The sequence below is a fragment of the Oncorhynchus keta genome, unplaced genomic scaffold (genome assembly GCF_023373465.1).
Source record: "Oncorhynchus keta strain PuntledgeMale-10-30-2019 unplaced genomic scaffold, Oket_V2 Un_contig_1599_pilon_pilon, whole genome shotgun sequence".
NCBI lineage: Eukaryota > Metazoa > Chordata > Actinopteri > Salmoniformes > Salmonidae > Oncorhynchus > Oncorhynchus keta.
The window spans coordinates 572,501-588,794 of NW_026279648.1; the positions used below are offsets into that span (position 1 = coordinate 572,501).

Sequence of the window (16,294 nt, forward strand, 5' to 3'; positions counted from 1 at the left end):
ACAGAGAGAGGGGAGAGAGAAGTGGGGGACTCACAGAGAGAGGCAGGGGACTCATAGAGGGAGGGGAGAGAGAGGCAGGGGACTCATAGAGGGAGGGGAGAGAGAGGCAGGGGACTCATAGAGGGAGGGCAGAGAGAGGCAGGGGACTCATAGAGAGAGGGCAGAGAGAGGCAGGGGACTCATAGTGAGAGGGGAGAGAGAGGCAGGGGACTCATAGAGAGAGGGGAGAGAGAGGCAGGGGACTCATAGTGAGAGGGGAGAGAGAAGTGGGGGACTCACAGAGAGAGGCAGGGGACTCATAGAGAGAGGGGAGAGAGAGGCAGGGGACTCATAGTGAGAGGGGAGAGAGAGGCAGGGGACTCACAGAGAGAGGGGAGAGAGAAGTGGGGGACTCACAGAGAGAGGGGAGAGAGAAGTGGGGGACTCACAGAGAGAGGCAGGGGACTCATAGCGGGAGGGGAGAGAGAGGCAGGGGACTCCCAGACAAAGGGGGGAGAGAGGCAGGGGACTCCCAGACAAAGGGGAGAGAGAGGCAGGGGACTCCCAGACAAAGGGGAGAGAGAGGCAGGGGACTCCCAGACAAAGGGGAGAGAGAGGCAGGGGACTCATAGAGGGAGGGGAGAGAGAGGCAGGGGACTCATAGAGGGAGGGGAGAGAGAGGCAGGGGACTCATAGAGGGAGGGCAGAGAGAGGCAGGGGACTCATAGAGGGAGGGGAGAGAGAGGCAGGGGACTCATAGAGGGAGGGGAGAGAGAGGCAGGGGACTCATAGAGGGAGGGGAGAGAGAGGCAGGGGACTCATAGAGGGAGGGGAGAGAGAGGCAGGGGACTCATAGAGGGAGGGGAGAGAGAGGCAGGGGACTCATAGAGAGAGGGCAGAGAGAGGCAGGGGACTCATAGAGGGAGGGGAGAGAGAGGCAGGGGACTCATAGCGGGAGGGGAGAGAGAGGCAGGGGACTCCCAGACAAAGGGGGAGAGAGGCAGGGGACTCCCAGACAAAGGGGAGAGAGAGGCAGGGGACTCCCAGACAAAGGGGAGAGAGAGGCAGGGGACTCACAGACAAAGGGGAGAGAGAGGCAGGGGACTTATCGAGGAAGTGAGGCCTGATGGAAAGAACGAGGGTGGAGGGAGGGGACGAAAAGAGAGCAGGAGGCTAAAGCACAGTCCCCAATCACCAATCACCACACTCCCACCAGAATCAATCCTTTCTGATTCGGCCCACCATTTTAGCTGCGAGCTGCTCTGAATGGGGCCTTGAATTCCAGCTGGAATTACTGCCTACTTATATAATGTCTATGGTGTGAATGGGGAAACTGTTGGGACTCTGTAGAGCGCTTAACACACAGTAGAATAACACATCTTTCCCCGCTGAGCAGTCAGGAATACAGGGAGTCTTCAGAAGGGGATGTTTATGCTGCTGTATAAACCAGGATACTCTTCTCACGCACCATATTGGTTGAAAAATAGTTACCGGCAGTATAATAGGCCTGTAGTATTTTATGGTATCATTTATGTGTCCAGTAATAGTATTAGTTGGTGACCTGCTTGAATGTTCACACCTACATGTTTATGTTGTAAGTCTCACTGCTGTTGTTGTTTGTCTGTTCAGAAACCCCACATCAACAGCTACTCAGACCACGGCCACAAGCCTGATGTCATCAAAGGAAACATAGAGTTTAACAACATCCATTTCACCTACCCCTCACGACCCAACGTCAAAGTATGTGCTGCCTTCTTTACGTGTCTGTTGATGTCCAGTAGATGTTTGTAGATGTTAAACGGTGTGTTTCTGTGTGTGTCTCTTTGTAGGTGTTGAATGGAATGTCTCTGAGCGTGTGTAGTGGCCAGACCATAGCTCTGGTAGGCAGTAGTGGCTGTGGGAAAAGCACCACCGTTCAGCTGCTGCAGCGGTTCTATGATCCACAAGATGGATCAGTGAGTATCATGGACACACACACACACACACACACACACACACACACACACACACACACACACACACACACACACACACACACACACACACACACACACACACACACACACACACACACACACACACACACACAGTATCTGTTCTGTAACTATGCCCTCTGTGTTCTGTAGGTGTGTGTAGATGGTCATGACGTGCGCTCCCTGAACGTGCGCTTCCTGAGAGAGATGATTGGCGTTGTCAGTCAGGAGCCCATCCTGTTTGCTACCACCATCGCTGAGAACATCCGCTACGGACGACCTGACGTCACACATCAGGAGATAGAACAGGCTGCTAGGGAGGCCAACGCCTACGACTTCATCATGACACTACCTGATGTATGTTACTGTGTCTGTCTGTGTATATTACTCTGTCTGTCTGTGTGTGTGTGTGTCTGTCTGTCCGTGAGTGTGGTGTGAGTGTCTGTCTGTCTGTGTGTGTGTGTGTGTCTGTCTGTCCGTGAGTGTGGTGTGAGTGTCTGTCTGTGTGTGTGTGTCTGTCTGTCCGTGAGTGTGGTTTGTTTGTGTGTGTGTGTGTGTGTGTGTGTGTGTGTGTGTGTGTGTGTGTGTGTGTGTGTGTGTGTGTGTGTGTGTGTGTGTGTGTGTGTGTGTGTGTGTGTGTGTGTGTGTGTGTGTGTGTAGTAGAAGTAGTTGTAGTGGTAGTACTATAACTAATGCTAGATAATGATTGATTACAGTATGATGATAATATTGTTTCTGTTGAGCAGAAGTTTGAGACTCTAGTTGGAGACAGAGGAACCCAGATGAGTGGAGGACAGAAACAGAGGATCGCTATCGCACGCGCTCTCGTACGCAACCCTAAGATTCTCTTGTTGGATGAGGCTACCTCAGCCCTCGATGCCGAGAGTGAGACCATCGTACAGGCTGCTTTGGACAAGGTAGAGGACACACAGACAGACAGACACATGCACCATTTGCACCAGTTTATCAACATCTACTAAACATGGCTATGCCCCTCTCTTCCCTCCCCCTTCCCCCTCCTCCCTCCCCCTCCAGGTGAGACAGGGTCGTACTACCATCGTGGTGGCCCATCGTCTGTCTACTATCCGTAATGCTGATGTCATCGCAGGCTTCCAGAAGGGAGAGATTGTAGAGCTGGGAACACACAGCCAACTGATGGAAAAAGAAGGAGTCTACCACACACTGGTCACCATGCAGGTAACACACACACACACCCTCCTCACACCCTCTTCACACATCTTGCATCTACGTCACCATTTAGGTAACAGCGTTATCAAAACAGTGTCACACATACGCCACATAACAAACAAATACACATATTTGACTCTATATTCTATTCGGTTGTGTTCTTCCAGACGTTTAAGAGTCCTGAGGAGGGCGAGGAGGCTGTGGAGGAGCAGGTTCTGGAGGAGAAGAGTCCGTCAGTGATGCCGTTCTCAGAGACCACCCTCATCAGGAGGAAATCTACCAAGGGATCGTCCTTCATCGGCTCAGAGAAAGGAGACCAGGACAAGACAGAGGTGGAAGAAGAGGTAGGCTATGGAGCTAGAGATACTAACTGGAAGGGATATTCCCATTTTAATCCAGGATCAGTGGTGGACACACTGTGGGACATAATTGGTGTACCATTTGGAATGTTTCTGATGATCTCTCTCTCTCTCTCTCCTTCTTTTCTCTGTCTTCTCTCTCTCTTCTCTCTCCTTCCTTTCTCTCTTCTCTCTCCTTCCTTTCTCTGTCTTCTCTCTCTATTTCTCTCTCCTTCCTTTCTTTCTCTATCTTCTCTCTCTCTCCTTCCTCTCACTCTCTTTTTCTCTCTCTTCTCTCTCCTTCCTTTCTCTCTTCTTCCTCTCTCTCTGTCTTCTCTATCTCCCCAGGATGAGGAGATTCCTCCTGTGTCGTTTCTGAAGGTGTTGAAGCTGAACCTTCCTGAGTGGCCCTATATGGTGGTTGGTGTGATCTGTGCCACTATCAACGGGGGCATGCAGCCTTTCTTCGCTGTCATCTTCTCTAAAATCATCGCTGTATGTTAAATATCAGTTAATACCAGATATCATCATTCTATGTTCACTCATTTATTTCAGTTTATTCATCTTCTCATTACTGAAAGTTGAATTAGTCATATTCCATCAAATATCATCATCTCAGATGATCATGTTTGTGTTGTTGTCATGTTTCAGGTGTTTGCAGAGCAAGACCAGGAACTAGTTAGACAACGCTCCTCGTTCTACTCTATCATGTTCGCCCTCATTGGAGTCGTCTCTTTCATAACCATGTTCCTGCAGGTACGCACACACCTCACCTAATGAAAAATAACATGACGAATGAGCGACAGAATGTGGGAGGGGCTTAGGTTTGTATCTATCCTACAGCAGGTCAGTGGTCCCAAATGTATTTCTATTGATCGACAGCATCTTGAAGTTTTACTTACTATGACTGTGATACGTGGTTGTCTTCTCTCCAGGGATTCTGTTTTGGGAAGGCCGGTGAGATTCTGACCATGAAGCTGAGACTGATGGCCTTTAAAGCCATGATGAAACAGGCAAGACAGTTTATTTAGGCTTATAGGGTGTTTAATAAAGGCAAGACAGTTTATTTAGGCCTATATAGTGTTTATTAAAGGTAAGACAGTTTATTTAGGCTTATAGGGTGTTTAATAAAGGCAATACAGTTTATTTAGGCCTATAGAGTATTTAATAAAGGTGTTTATTTAGGCCTATATAGTGTTTATTAAAGGCAAGACAGTTTATTTAGGCCTATAGAGTGTTTAATAAAGGTGTTTATTTAGGCCTATATAGTGTTTATTAAAGGCAAGACAGTTTATTTAGGCCTATAGAGTGTTTAATAAAGGTGTTTATTTAGGCCTATATAGTGTTTATTAAAGGTAAGACAGTTTATTTAGGCCTATAGAGTGTTTAATAAAGGTGTTTATTTAGGCCTATATAGTGTTTATTAAAGGTAAGACAGTTTATTTAGGCTTATAGAGTGTTTAATAAAGGTAAACAGTTTATTTAGGCCTATAGAGTGTTTATTAAAGGTAAGACAGTTTATTTAGGCCTATAGAGTGTTTATTAAAGGTGTTTATTTAGGCCTATATAGTGTTTATTAAAGGTAAGACAGTTTATTTAGGTTTATAGAGTGTTTAATAAAGGTAAGACAGTTTATTTAGGCTTATAGAGTGTTTAATAAAGGCAAGACAGTTTATTTAGGCCTATAGAGTGTTTACTAAAGGTAAGACAGTTTATTTAGGCTTATAGAGTGTTTAATAAAGGCAAGACAGTTTATTTAGGCTTATAGAGTGTTTAATAAAGGTGTTTATTTAGGCCTATGTAGTGTTTATTAAAGGCAAGACAGTTTATTTAGGCCTATATAGTGTTTATTAAAGGTAAGACAGTTTATTTAGGCTTATAGGGTGTTTAATAAAGGTGTTTATTTAGGCTTATAGGGTGTTTAATAAATGCAAGACAGTTTATTTAGGCTTATAGAGTGTTTAATAAAGGTGTTTATTTAGGCTTATATAGTGTTTAATAAAGGTGTTTATTTAGGCCTATATAGTGTTTATTAAAGGTAAGATAGTTTATTTGGGCATATAGAGTGTTTAATAAAGGTGTTTATTTAGGCCTATATAGTGTTTATTAAAGGTAAGACAGTTTATTTAGGCTTATATGGTGTTTAATAAAGGTAAGATAGTTTATTTAGGCCTATAGAGTGTTTAATAAAGGTGTTTATTTAGGCTTATAGAGTGTTTAATAAAGGTAAGACAGTTTATTTAGGCCTATATAGTGTTTATTAAAGGTAAGACAGATTATTTAGGCCTATAGAGTGTTTAATAAAGGTGTTTATTTAGGCTTATAGAGTGTTTAATAAAGGTAAGACAGTTTATTTAGGCTTATAGAGTGTTTAATAAGGGAAGACAGTTTATTTAGGCCTATATAGTGTTTATTAAAGTAAGATAGTTTATTTAGGCCTATATAGTGTTTATTAAAGGTAAGATAGTTTATTTAGGCCTATAGAGTGTTTAATAAAGGTGTTTATTTAGGCCTATATAGTGTTTATTAAAGGTGTTTATTTAGGACTATAGAGTGTTTAATAAAGGTGTTTATTTAGGACTATATAGTGTTTATTAAAGGTAAGACAGTTTATTTAGGCCTATAGAGTGTTTAATAAAGGTGTTTATTTAGGCCTATATAGTGTTTATTAAAGGTAAGACAGTTTATTTAGGCCTATAGAGTGTTTAAAGGTAAGACAGTTTATTTAGGCCTATATAGTGTTTATTAAAGGTAAGACAGTTTATTTAGGCCTATAGAGTGTTTAATAAAGGTTAGACTGTTTATTTAGGCCTATAGAGTGTTAATAAAGGTAAGACAGTTTATTTAGGCCTATATAGTGTTTCATAAAGGTAATACAGTTTATTTAGGCTTATAGAGTGTTTCATAAAGGTTAGACTGTTTATTTAGGCTTATAGAGTGTTTCATAAAGGTTAGACTGTTTATTTAGGCTTATAGCGTGTTTCATAAAGGTTAGACTGTTTATTTAGGCCTATAGAGTGTTTATTAAAGGCAAGCCAGTTTATGTAGGCCTATATAGTGTTTATTAAAGGCAAGACAGTTTATTTAGGCCTATAGAGTGTTTAATAAAGGTGTTTATTTAGGCTTATAGAGTGTTTAATAAAGGTAAGACAGTTTATTTAGGCCTATATAGTGTTTATTAAAGGTAAGACAGTTTATTTAGGCCTATATAGTGTTTATTAAAGGTGTTTATTTAGGCCTATATAGTGTTTATTAAAGGCAAGACAGTTTATTTAGGCCTATAGAGTGTTTAATAAAGGTGTTTATTTAGGCCTATATAGTGTTTATTAAAGGCAAGACAGTTTATTTAGGCCTATAGAGTGTTTAATAAAGGTGTTTATTTAGGCCTATATAGTGTTTATTAAAGGTAAGACAGTTTATTTAGGCCTATAGAGTGTTTAATAAAGGTGTTTATTTAGGCCTATATAGTGTTTATTAAAGGTAAGACAGTTTATTTAGGCTTATAGAGTGTTTAATAAAGGTAAGACAGTTTATTTAGGCCTATAGAGTGTTTATTAAAGGTAAGACAGTTTATTTAGGCCTATAGAGTGTTTATTAAAGGTGTTTATTTAGGCCTATATAGTGTTTATTAAAGGTAAGACAGTTTATTTAGGTTTATAGAGTGTTTAATAAAGGTAAGACAGTTTATTTAGGCTTATAGAGTGTTTAATAAAGGCAAGACAGTTTATTTAGGCCTATAGAGTGTTTACTAAAGGTAAGACAGTTTATTTAGGCTTATAGAGTGTTTAATAAAGGCAAGACAGTTTATTTAGGCTTATAGAGTGTTTAATAAAGGTGTTTATTTAGGCCTATGTAGTGTTTATTAAAGGCAAGACAGTTTATTTAGGCCTATATAGTGTTTATTAAAGGTAAGACAGTTTATTTAGGCTTATAGGGTGTTTAATAAAGGTGTTTATTTAGGCTTATAGGGTGTTTAATAAAGGTGTTTATTTAGGCTTATATAGTGTTTAATAAAGGTGTTTATTTAGGCCTATATAGTGTTTATTAAAGGTAAGATAGTTTATTTGGGCATATAGAGTGTTTAATAAAGGTGTTTATTTAGGCCTATATAGTGTTTATTAAAGGTAAGACAGTTTATTTAGGCTTATATGGTGTTTAATAAAGGTAAGATAGTTTATTTAGGCCTATAGAGTGTTTAATAAAGGTGTTTATTTAGGCTTATAGAGTGTTTAATAAAGGTAAGACAGTTTATTTAGGCCTATATAGTGTTTATTAAAGGTAAGACAGATTATTTAGGCCTATAGAGTGTTTAATAAAGGTGTTTATTTAGGCTTATAGAGTGTTTAATAAAGGTAAGACCGTTTATTTAGGCTTATATAGTGTTTATTAAAGGTGTTTATTTAGGACTATATAGTGTTTATTAAAGGTAAGATAGTTTATTTAGGCCTATATAGTGTTTATTAAAGGTAAGACAGTTTATTTAGGCCTATATTGTGTTTAATAAAGGTGTTTATTTAGGCCTATATAGTGTGTATTAAAGGTGTTTATTTAGGACTATATAGTGTTTATTAAAGGTGTTTATTTAGGACTATATAGTGTTTATTAAAGGTAAGATAGTTTATTTAGGCTTATAGAGTGTTTAATAAAGGTAAGACAGTTTATTTAGGCCTATAGAGTGTTTAATAAAGGTAAGACAGTTTATTTAGGCCTATATAGTGTTTATTAAAGGCAAGACAGTTTATTTAGGCCTATATAGTGTTTATTAAAGGTTAGACTGTTTATTTAGGCCTATAGAGTGCTTAATAAAGGTAAGACAGTTTATTTAGGCCTATATAGTGTTTCATAAAGGTAATACAGTTTATTTAGGCTTATAGAGTGTTTCATAAAGGTTAGACTGTTTATTTAGGCTTATAGAGTGTTTCATAAAGGTTAGACTGTTTATTTAGGCTTATAGCGTGTTTAATAAAGGTTAGACTGTTTATTTAGGCCTATAGAGTGTTTATTAAAGGCAAGCCAGTTTATGTAGGCCTATATAGTGTTTATTAAAGGCAAGACAGTTTATTTAGGCCTATAGAGTGTTTAATAAAGGTGTTTATTTAGGCTTATAGAGTGTTTAATAAAGGTAAGACAGTTTATTTAGGCCTATATAGTGTTTATTAAAGGTAAGACAGTTTATTTAGGCCTATATAGTGTTTATTAAAGGTAAGACAGTTTATTTAGGCCTATATAGTGTTTATTAAACGTAAGACAGTTTATTTAGGCCTATAGAGTGTTTATTAAAGGTAAGACAGTTTATTTAGGCCTATAGAGTGCTTAATAAAGGTAAGACAGTTTATTTAGGCCTATATAGTGTTTATTAAAGGCAAGACAGTTTATTTAGGCCTATATAGTGTTTATTAAAGGTTAGACTGTTTATTTAGGCCTATAGAGTGCTTAATAAAGGTAAGACAGTTTATTTAGGCCTATATAGTGTTTCATAAAGGTAAGACAGTTTATTTAGGCTTATAGAGTGTTTCATAAAGGTTAGACTGTTTATTTAGGCTTATAGAGTGTTTCATAAAGGTTAGACTGTTTATTTAGGCTTATAGCGTGTTTCATAAAGGTTAGACTGTTTATTTAGGCCTATAGAGTGTTTATTAAAGGCAAGCCAGTTTATTTAGGCCTATATAGTGTTTATTAAAGGCAAGACAGTTTATTTAGGCCTATAGAGTGTTTAATAAAGGTGTTTATTTAGGCTTATAGAGTGTTTAATAAAGATAAGACAGTTTATTTAGGCCTATATAGTGTTTATTAAAGGTAAGACAGTTTATTTAGGCCTATAGAGTGTTTAATAAAGGTGTTTATTTAGGCCTATAGAGTGTTTATTAAAGGTAAGACAGTTTATTTAGGCCTATATAGTGTTTATTAAAGGTAAGACAGTTTATTTAGGCTTATATGGTGTTTAATAAAGGTAAGATACTTTATTTAGGCCTATAGAGTGTTTAATAAAGGTGTTTATTTAGGCTTATAGAGTGTTTAATAAAGGTAAGACAGTTTATTTAGGCCTATATAGTGTTTATTAAAGGCAAGACAGTTTATTTAGGCCTATAGAGTGTTTATTAAAGGCAAGACAGTTTATTTAGGCCTATAGAGTGCTTAATAAAGGTAAGACAGTTTATTTAGGCCTATATAGTGTTTATTAAAGGCAAGACAGTTTATTTAGGCCTATATAGTGTTTATTAAAGGCAAGACAGTTTATTTAGGCCTATAGAGTGTTTAATAAAGGTAAGACAGTTTATTTAGGCTTATAGAGTGTTTCATAAAGGTTAGACTGTTTATTTAGGCCTATATAGTGTTTCATAAAGGTAAGACAGTTTATTTAGGCTTATAGAGTGTTTCATAAAGGCAAGACAGTTTATTTAGGCCTATATAGTGTTTATTAAAGGTTAGACTGTTTATTTAGGCCTATAGAGTGCTTAATAAAGGTAAGACAGTTTATTTAGGCCTATATAGTGTTTCATAAAGGTAAGACAGTTTATTTAGGCTTATAGAGTGTTTCATAAAGGTTAGACTGTTTATTTAGGCTTATAGAGTGTTTCATAAAGGTTAGACTGTTTATTTAGGCTTATAGCGTGTTTCATAAAGGTTAGACTGTTTATTTAGGCCTATAGAGTGTTTATTAAAGGCAAGCCAGTTTATTTAGGCCTATATAGTGTTTATTAAAGGCAAGACAGTTTATTTAGGCCTATAGAGTGTTTAATAAAGGTGTTTATTTAGGCTTATAGAGTGTTTAATAAAGGTAAGACAGTTTATTTAGGCCTATATAGTGTTTATTAAAGGTAAGACAGTTTATTTAGGCCTATAGAGTGTTTAATAAAGGTGTTTATTTAGGCCTATAGAGTGTTTATTAAAGGTAAGACAGTTTATTTAGGCCTATATAGTGTTTATTAAAGGTAAGACAGTTTATTTAGGCTTATATGGTGTTTAATAAAGGTAAGATACTTTATTTAGGCCTATAGAGTGTTTAATAAAGGTGTTTATTTAGGCTTATAGAGTGTTTAATAAAGGTAAGACAGTTTATTTAGGCCTATATAGTGTTTATTAAAGGTAAGACAGTTTATTTAGGCCTATAGAGTGTTTAATAAAGGTGTTTATTTAGGCCTATATAGTGTTTATTAAAGGCAAGACAGTTTATTTAGGCCTATAGAGTGTTTATTAAAGGCAAGACAGTTTATTTAGGCCTATAGAGTGTTTAATAAAGGTGTTTATTTAGGCTTATAGAGTGTTTAATAAAGGTAAGACAGTTTATTTAGGCCTATATAGTGTTTATTAAAGGTAAGACAGTTTATTTAGGCCTATAGAGTGTTTAATAAAGGTGTTTATTTAGGCCTATAGAGTGTTTATTAAAGGTAAGACAGTTTATTTAGGCCTATATAGTGTTTATTAAAGGTAAGACAGTTTATTTAGGCTTATATGGTGTTTAATAAAGGTAAGATACTTTATTTAGGCCTATAGAGTGTTTAATAAAGGTGTTTATTTAGGCTTATAGAGTGTTTAATAAAGGTAAGACAGTTTATTTAGGCCTATATAGTGTTTATTAAAGGCAAGACAGTTTATTTAGGCCTATAGAGTGTTTATTAAAGGCAAGACAGTTTATTTAGGCCTATAGAGTGTTTAATAAAGGTAAGACAGTTTATTTAGGCTTATAGAGTGTTTCATAAAGGTTAGACTGTTTATTTAGGCTTATAGAGTGTTTAATAAAGGTAAGACAGTTTATTTAGGCTTATAGAGTTTTTCATAAAGGTTAGACTGTTTATTTAGGCTTATAGAGTGTTTTAAAGGTTAGACTGTTTATTTAGGCTTATAGAGTGTTTCATAAAGGTTAGACTGTTTATTTAGGCCTATATAGTGTTTATTAAAGGTAAGACAGTTTATTTAGGCTTATATGGTGTTTAATAAAGGTAAGATAGTTTATTTAGGCCTATAGAGTGTTTAATAAAGGTGTTTATTTAGGCTTATAGAGTGTTTATTAAAGGCAAGACAGTTTATTTAGGCCTATAGAGTGTTTATTAAAGGCAAGACAGTTTATTTAGGCCTATATAGTGTTTATTAAAGGCAAGACAGTTTATTTAGGCCTATATAGTGTTTATTAAAGGCAAGACAGTTTATTTAGGCCTATAGAGTGTTTAATAAAGTTAAGACAGTTTATTTAGGCTTATAGAGTGTTTCATAAAGGTTAGACTGTTTATTTAGGCTTATAGAGTGTTTAATAAAGGTAAGACAGTTTATTTAGGCCTATAGAGTGCTTAATAAAGGTAAGACAGTTTATTTAGGCCTATATAGTGTTTATTAAAGGCAAGACAGTTTATTTAGGCCTATATAGTGTTTATTAAAGGCAAGACAGTTTATTTAGGCCTATAGAGTGTTTAATAAAGGTAAGACAGTTTATTTAGGCTTATAGAGTGTTTCATAAAGGTTAGACTGTTTATTTAGGCTTATAGAGTGTTTAATAAAGGTAAGACAGTTTATTTAGGCTTATAGAGTTTTTCATAAAGGTTAGACTGTTTATTTAGGCTTATAGAGTGTTTCATAAAGGTTAGACTGTTTATTTAGGCTTATAGAGTGTTTCATAAAGGTTAGACTGTTTATTTAGGCCTATATAGTGTTTATTAAAGGTAAGACAGTTTATTTAGGCTTATATGGTGTTTAATAAAGGTAAGATAGTTTATTTAGGCCTATAGAGTGTTTAATAAAGGTGTTTATTTAGGCTTATAGAGTGTTTATTAAAGGCAAGACAGTTTATTTAGGCCTATAGAGTGTTTATTAAAGGCAAGACAGTTTATTTAGGCCTATATAGTGTTTATTAAAGGCAAGACAGTTTATTTAGGCCTATATAGTGTTTATTAAAGGTAAGACAGTTTATTTAGGCCTATATAGTGTTTATTAAAGGCAAGACAGTTTATTTAGGCCTATATAGTGTTTATTAAAGGTAAGACAGTTTATTTAGGCCTATAGAGTGTTTAATAAAGGTGTTTATTTAGGCTTATAGAGTGTTTAATAAAGGTAAGACAGTTTATTTAGGCCTATATAGTGTTTATTAAAGGTAAGACAGTTTATTTAGGCCTATAGAGTGTTTAATAAAGGTGTTTATTTAGGCCTATAGAGTGTTTATTAAAGGCAAGACAGTTTATTTAGGCCTATAGAGTGTTTATTAAAGGCAAGACAGTTTATTTAGGCCTATAGAGTGCTTAATAAAGGTAAGACAGTTTATTTAGGCCTATATAGTGTTTATTAAAGGCAAGACAGTTTATTTAGGCCTATATAGTGTTTATTAAAGGCAAGACAGTTTATTTAGGCCTATAGAGTGTTTAATAAAGGTAAGTCAGTTTATTTAGGCTTATAGAGTGTTTCATAAAGGTTAGACTGTTTATTTAGGCTTATAGAGTGTTTAATAAAGGTAAGACAGTTTATTTAGGCTTATAGAGTGTTTCATAAAGGTTAGACTGTTTATTTAGGCTTATAGAGTGTTTTAAAGGTTAGACTGTTTATTTAGGCTTATAGAGTGTTTCATAAAGGTTAGACTGTTTATTTAGGCCTATATAGTGTTTATTAAAGGTAAGACAGTTTATTTAGGCTTATATGGTGTTTAATAAAGGTAAGATAGTTTATTTAGGCCTATAGAGTGTTTAATAAAGGTGTTTATTTAGGCTTATAGAGTGTTTATTAAAGGCAAGACAGTTTATTTAGGCCTATAGAGTGTTTATTAAAGGCAAGACAGTTTATTTAGGCCTATATAGTGTTTATTAAAGGCAAGACAGTTTATTTAGGCCTATATAGTGTTTATTAAAGGTAAGACAGTTTATTTAGGCCTATATAGTGTTTATTAAAGGCAAGACAGTTTATTTAGGCCTATATAGTGTTTATTAAAGGTAAGACAGTTTATTTAGGCCTATAGAGTGTTTAATAAAGGTGTTTATTTAGGCTTATAGAGTGTTTAATAAAGGTAAGACAGTTTATTTAGGCCTATATAGTGTTTATTAAAGGCAAGACAGTTTATTTAGGCCTATATAGTGTTTATTAAAGGCAAGACAGTTTATTTAGGCCTATAGAGTGCTTAATAAAGGTAAGACAGTTTATTTAGGCCTATATAGTGTTTATTAAAGGTAAGACAGTTTATTTAGGCTGATAGAGTGTTTCATAAAGGTTATACTGTTTATTTAGGCTTATAGAGTGTTTAATAAAGGTAAGACAGTTTATTTAGGCTTATAGAGTGTTTAATAAATGTGTTTATTTAGGCTTATAGAGTGTTTAATAAAGGTAATACATTTTATTTAGGCTTATAGAGTGTTTAATAAAGGTAAGACAGTTTATTTAGGCTTATAGAGTGTTTAATAAAGGTAAGACAGTTTATTTAGGCTTATAGAGTGTTTCATAAAGGTTAGACTGTTTATTTAGGCCTATATAGTGTTTATTAAAGGTAAGACAGTTTATTTAGGCTTATATAGTGTTTATTAAAGGCAAGACAGTTTATTTAGGCCTATAGAGTGCTTAATAAAGGTAAGACAGTTTATTTAGGCCTATATAGTGTTTATTAAAGGCAAGACAGTTTATTTAGGCCTATATAGTGTTTATTAAAGGCAAGACAGTTTATTTAGGCCTATAGAGTGTTTAATAAAGGTAAGACAGTTTATTTAGGCTTATAGAGTGTTTCATAAAGGTTAGACTGTTTATTTAGGCTTATAGCGTGTTTCATAAAGGTTAGACTGTTTATTTAGGCTTATAGAGTGTTTAATAAAGGTAAGACAGTTTATTTAGGCTTATAGAGTTTTTCATAAAGGTTAGACTGTTTATTTAGGCTTATAGAGTGTTTCATAAAGGTTAGACTGTTTATTTAGGCTTATAGAGTGTTTCATAAAGGTTAGACTGTTTATTTAGGCCTATATAGTGTTTATTAAAGGTAAGACAGTTTATTTAGGCTTATAGAGTGTTTAATAAAGGTAAGATAGTTTATTTAGGCCTATAGAGTGTTTAATAAAGGTGTTTATTTAGGCTTATAGAGTGTTTATTAAAGGCAAGACAGTTTATTTAGGCCTATAGAGTGTTTATTAAAGGCAAGACAGTTTATTTAGGCCTATATAGTGTTTATTAAAGGCAAGACAGTTTATTTAGGCCTATATAGTGTTTATTAAAGGTAAGACAGTTTATTTAGGCCTATATAGTGTTTATTAAAGGCAAGACTGTTTATTTAGGCCTATATAGTGTTTATTAAAGGCAAGACAGTTTATTTAGGCCTATATAGTGTTTATTAAAGGTAAGACAGTTTATTTAGGCCTATATAGTGTTTATTAAAGGCAAGACTGTTTATTTAGGCCTATATAGTGTTTATTAAAGGTAAGACAGTTTATTTAGGCCTATAGAGTGTTTATTAAAGGTAAGACAGTTTATTTAGGCCTATAGAGTGTTTAATAAAGGTGTTTATTTAGGCTTATAGAGTGTTTAATAAAGGTAAGACAGTTTATTTAGGCCTATATAGTGTTTATTAAAGGTAAGACAGTTTATTTAGGCCTATAGAGTGTTTAATAAAGGTGTTTATTTAGGCCTATAGAGTGTTTATTAAAGGCAAGACAGTTTATTTAGGCCTATAGAGTGTTTATTAAAGGCAAGACAGTTTATTTAGGCCTATAGAGTGCTTAATAAAGGTAAGACAGTTTATTTAGGCCTATATAGTGTTTATTAAAGGCAAGACAGTTTATTTAGGCCTATATAGTGTTTATTAAAGGCAAGACAGTTTATTTAGGCCTATAGAGTGTTTAATAAAGGTAAGTCAGTTTATTTAGGCTTATAGAGTGTTTCATAAAGGTTAGACTGTTTATTTAGGCTTATAGAGTGTTTAATAAAGGTAAGACAGTTTATTTAGGCTTATAGAGTTTTTCATAAAGGTTAGACTGTTTATTTAGGCTTATAGAGTATTTCATAAAGGTTAGACTGTTTATTTAGGCTTATAGAGTGTTTCATAAAGGTTAGACTGTTTATTTAGGCCTATATAGTGTTTATTAAAGGTAAGACAGTTTATTTAGGCTTATATGGTGTTTAATAAAGGTAAGATAGTTTATTTAGGCCTATAGAGTGTTTAATAAAGGTGTTTATTTAGGCTTATAGAGTGTTTATTAAAGGCAAGACAGTTTATTTAGGCCTATAGAGTGTTTATTAAAGGCAAGACAGTTTATTTAGGCCTATATAGTGTTTATTAAAGGCAAGACAGTTTATTTAGGCCTATATAGTGTTTATTAAAGGTAAGACAGTTTATTTAGGCCTATATAGTGTTTATTAAAGGCAAGACAGTTTATTTAGGCCTATAGAGTGTTTAATAAAGGTGTTTATTTAGGCTTATAGAGTGTTTAATAAAGGTAAGACAGTTTATTTAGGCCTATAGAGTGCTTAATAAAGGTAAGACAGTTTATTTAGGCCTATATAGTGTTTATTAAAGGTAAGACAGTTTATTTAGGCTGATAGAGTGTTTCATAAAGGTTAGACTGTTTATTTAGGCTTATAGAGTGTTTAATAAAGGTAAGACAGTTTATTTAGGCTTATAGAGTGTTTAATAAAAGTGTTTATTTAGGCTTATAGAGTGTTTAATAAAGGTAAGACAGTTTATTTAGGCTTATAGAGTGTTTAATAAAGGTAAGACAGTTTATTTAGGCTTATAGAGTGTTTAATAAAGGTAAGACAGTTTATTTAGGCTTATAGAGTGTTTCATAAAGGTTAGACTGTTTATTTAGGCCTATATAGTGTTTATTAAAGGTAAGACAGTTTATTTAGGCTTATATAGTGTTTATT

General features: G+C 34.8%; 1 protein-coding gene across 5 annotated transcripts in view; it reads left to right on the forward strand.

The window, feature by feature from the left end:
* The window catches only part of LOC118376272 (ATP-dependent translocase ABCB1-like), a 46,402-nt gene that overhangs the window by 14,838 nt on the left and 15,270 nt on the right, over positions 1 to 16,294 (forward strand). For all 5 annotated transcript variants that reach the window (XM_052502689.1, XM_052502690.1, XM_052502691.1 and 2 more), the window contains 9 exons: positions 1,609 to 1,719; positions 1,809 to 1,934; positions 2,106 to 2,309; positions 2,699 to 2,869; positions 2,988 to 3,149; positions 3,308 to 3,484; positions 3,827 to 3,973; positions 4,130 to 4,234; positions 4,414 to 4,491. In XM_052502689.1, the coding sequence (XP_052358649.1) occupies positions 1,609 to 1,719; positions 1,809 to 1,934; positions 2,106 to 2,309; positions 2,699 to 2,869; positions 2,988 to 3,149; positions 3,308 to 3,484; positions 3,827 to 3,973; positions 4,130 to 4,234; positions 4,414 to 4,491 (1,281 nt within the window). The remainder of the gene's footprint in view (positions 1 to 1,608; positions 1,720 to 1,808; positions 1,935 to 2,105; positions 2,310 to 2,698; positions 2,870 to 2,987; positions 3,150 to 3,307; positions 3,485 to 3,826; positions 3,974 to 4,129; positions 4,235 to 4,413; positions 4,492 to 16,294) is intronic.